The sequence below is a fragment of the Limulus polyphemus genome, unplaced genomic scaffold (assembly GCF_000517525.1).
Source record: "Limulus polyphemus unplaced genomic scaffold, Limulus_polyphemus-2.1.2 Scaffold10426, whole genome shotgun sequence".
Classification (NCBI taxonomy): domain Eukaryota; kingdom Metazoa; phylum Arthropoda; class Merostomata; order Xiphosura; family Limulidae; genus Limulus; species Limulus polyphemus.
In genome coordinates, this window is record NW_013676036.1 from 6,177 (window position 1) to 8,916 (window position 2,740).

The 2,740-nt window shown below is 36.6% G+C and overlaps 1 protein-coding gene across 1 annotated transcript in view; it reads left to right on the forward strand.

The window, feature by feature from the left end:
* LOC106476379 (protein singed-like) overlaps window positions 1-2,444 on the forward strand; it is a 6,717-nt gene extending 4,273 nt beyond the window's left edge. The window contains exon 3 of the mRNA XM_013937040.2: window positions 2,140-2,444. Within this exon, the coding sequence (XP_013792494.2) occupies window positions 2,140-2,348 (209 nt within the window). The 3' untranslated portion in view covers window positions 2,349-2,444. The remainder of the gene's footprint in view (window positions 1-2,139) is intronic.
* The last annotated feature ends 296 nt before the right edge of the window (window positions 2,445-2,740 follow it).

Genomic DNA, 2,740 nt, shown 5'->3' on the forward strand with positions numbered 1-2,740 from the left:
AGTTGAGATATGGACTGTTCTCCACGTGTCTACCAGCTATGGAGTGAATGAATGTTTGTAGTTGAGATATGGACTGTTCTCCACGTGTCTACCAGCTATGGAGTGAATGAATGTTTGTAGTTGAGATATGGACTGTTCTCCACGTGTCTACCAGCTATGGAGTGAATGAATGTTTGTAGTTGAGATACGGACTGTTCTCCACGTGTCTATCAACTATGGAGTGAATGAATGTTTGTAGTTGACATATGGACTGTTCTCCACGTGTCTATCAACTATGGAGTGAATGAATGTTTGTAGTTGACATATGGACTGTTCTCCACGTGTCTTCCAGCTATGGAGTGAATGAATGTTTGTAGTTGACATATGGATTGTTCTCCACGTGTCTATCAACTATGGAGTGAATGAATGTTTGTAGTTGACATATGGACTGTTCTCCACGTGTCTTCCAGCTATGGAGTTGAATGTTTGTAGTTGAGATATGGACTGTTCTCCACGTGTCTACCAATTATATTTGAGTAGACTATATGGTGAAGAATGATTATAGTTTGCTTGTTATATTTTTAAAAACCAATCACGAACAAGGGAAATTATAGAAATGTATAAAACGTTTATTTTGGGATCATGACATTTCAGAAGTATGGTGACAAAACGTTGTACATTTGCTGATATGTTAAACTTATATTAAAGTTTTTTCTTCATTACCCATTCAAGCCGTCTCCAGCCATTATGTTGTCATATGATGTTTCATGCAATTTCTTACCACACGTTATGACTTGGATACGTGCCAAAATGGACGTCACACGTTAACCCTACTCAACCCACTCACATTTAAAGAAAGGGTTAATGTATTAAACAATTTATGTATGAATATAGTTTTAGATTTGGATAAGTTAGTCTGACTTTTTTTAAATTGTGTTTCGAGATTAACGTTGCACCACGCATTTAAGAGCAAAAAACGAATAGTAGTTTATTTTAAAGTATTTCCACTAGTATACCAGCCCATGTGTTAGTTACTTTTCTGTGTCCTTTTATAAGTATTGTATCATTGTTCCGTTTGGAGATAGTTGGTCTACGTTGCTATGGTTTTACTGTAACATTTAACGAGGATTACGTATACATTTCCGGTTTCCGTCTTAGTTAGGAATAACTTCGTATCACCATTTTCTGGTTCTAGTTTTAGTGGAAATTTATATAGATAGGGCAGAGCGAACCAGTTCATGTTTGTTTATTTATATAGATAGGGCAGAGCGAACCAGTTCATGTTTGTTTATTTATATAGATAGGGCAGAGCGAACCAGTTCATGTTTGTTTATTTATATAGATAGGGCAGAGCGAACCAGTTCATGTTTATTTATATAGATAGGGCAGAGCGAACCAGTTCATGTTTGTTTATTTATATAGATAGGGCAGAGCGAACCAGTTCATGTTTGTTTATTTATATAGATAGGGCAGAACGAACCAGTTCATGTTTATTTATCTAGATAAGGCAGAGCGAACCAGTTCATGTTTGTTTATTTATATAGATAGGGCAGAACGAACCAGTTCATGTTTGTTTTTATACATCAACAACAACTAACAAAGTGTAATATTTTAAACTTTATAAAATTACTTTAAGAACGAAATTACATTGTTTCGTAGCTAATCAATCTTATTCAAAACGCCCACCGACCCCGGCGGGACAGCGGTAAGTTTATAGACTCGCAACACTAAAATCTGGGGTTCGATTTCCCGTCGTGGACACGGCAGATAGACCAATGTACTCTAAAACAAACAAACGAAAAATAAACGCTTCCCAGTGGCTCAGCTGTAAGTCTGCAAGCTTGTTATACTAAAAATCGGGTTTCGATACCCGTGATTGGCAGCGCACAGATAGCCCACTGTGTAGCTTTGTGCATAATTAAAAAAACAATTTATCATTCCAATATGTTACTTCCATTCACAATTACAATTTATTGTTTTGTTTTTGTATATTTTATTTGCATCGGGAACGATATTAAGCTAATTGTATGCGTTAATATACAACTTCAGTGAGCATTATAGAAGCCATTTAGCCTTAAGAACTAATAATAACTAAGTATTTCAGGAATTTGAGACATTTCTTGTATTAAGTAATAATATAATTACATTTCTTGTCACTAGGTGCCGCCAACCATAAGTATTGGACAGTGTCGGAAGACGGCTCAATCGCCGTAGAATCTGACAAGCCACAAGGATTTTATATCGAGCTTAGAGAACCTTGCAAACTTTGTCTGAAGACCACTGACGGGTGCTATTTAGTCGCAGACAAGAACGGCGCTTTCAAAGTGAATGGAACCGACCCAAACAGCGCCACCTTGTGGGAGTATTAGGTGTAAGGCGACGTTTCTTGCTTTTGTTTTGAACGGTAGTGTTTTACTGCCCACTGTTTGCTCACCCTGTACTTAAGTTACTCCTTGTACAACTAAGAAGAAACCCACAACTTGCCGGTCTTGTTTGATGGTCACACAGTCTAGCACCCCCTCCCCCCCAACAAGAACCTTCGTATTGACATTATTTTTCATTGCACTTATTAACAAATTTCTCCAGAGTATACAGCTATGATAGTTTTTTTATTATTATTGTAACTCTTTCTCTTTTCACAGTAGATAAATAATAAACCCGTTTTTTTCTTATAAATGCTCCTCTGATCTATTAAAATGTTAATCAGGCTAGATCTGCTATTATTTTGTGCCCAACTTTTGGTATAGATAGCATAATTAAG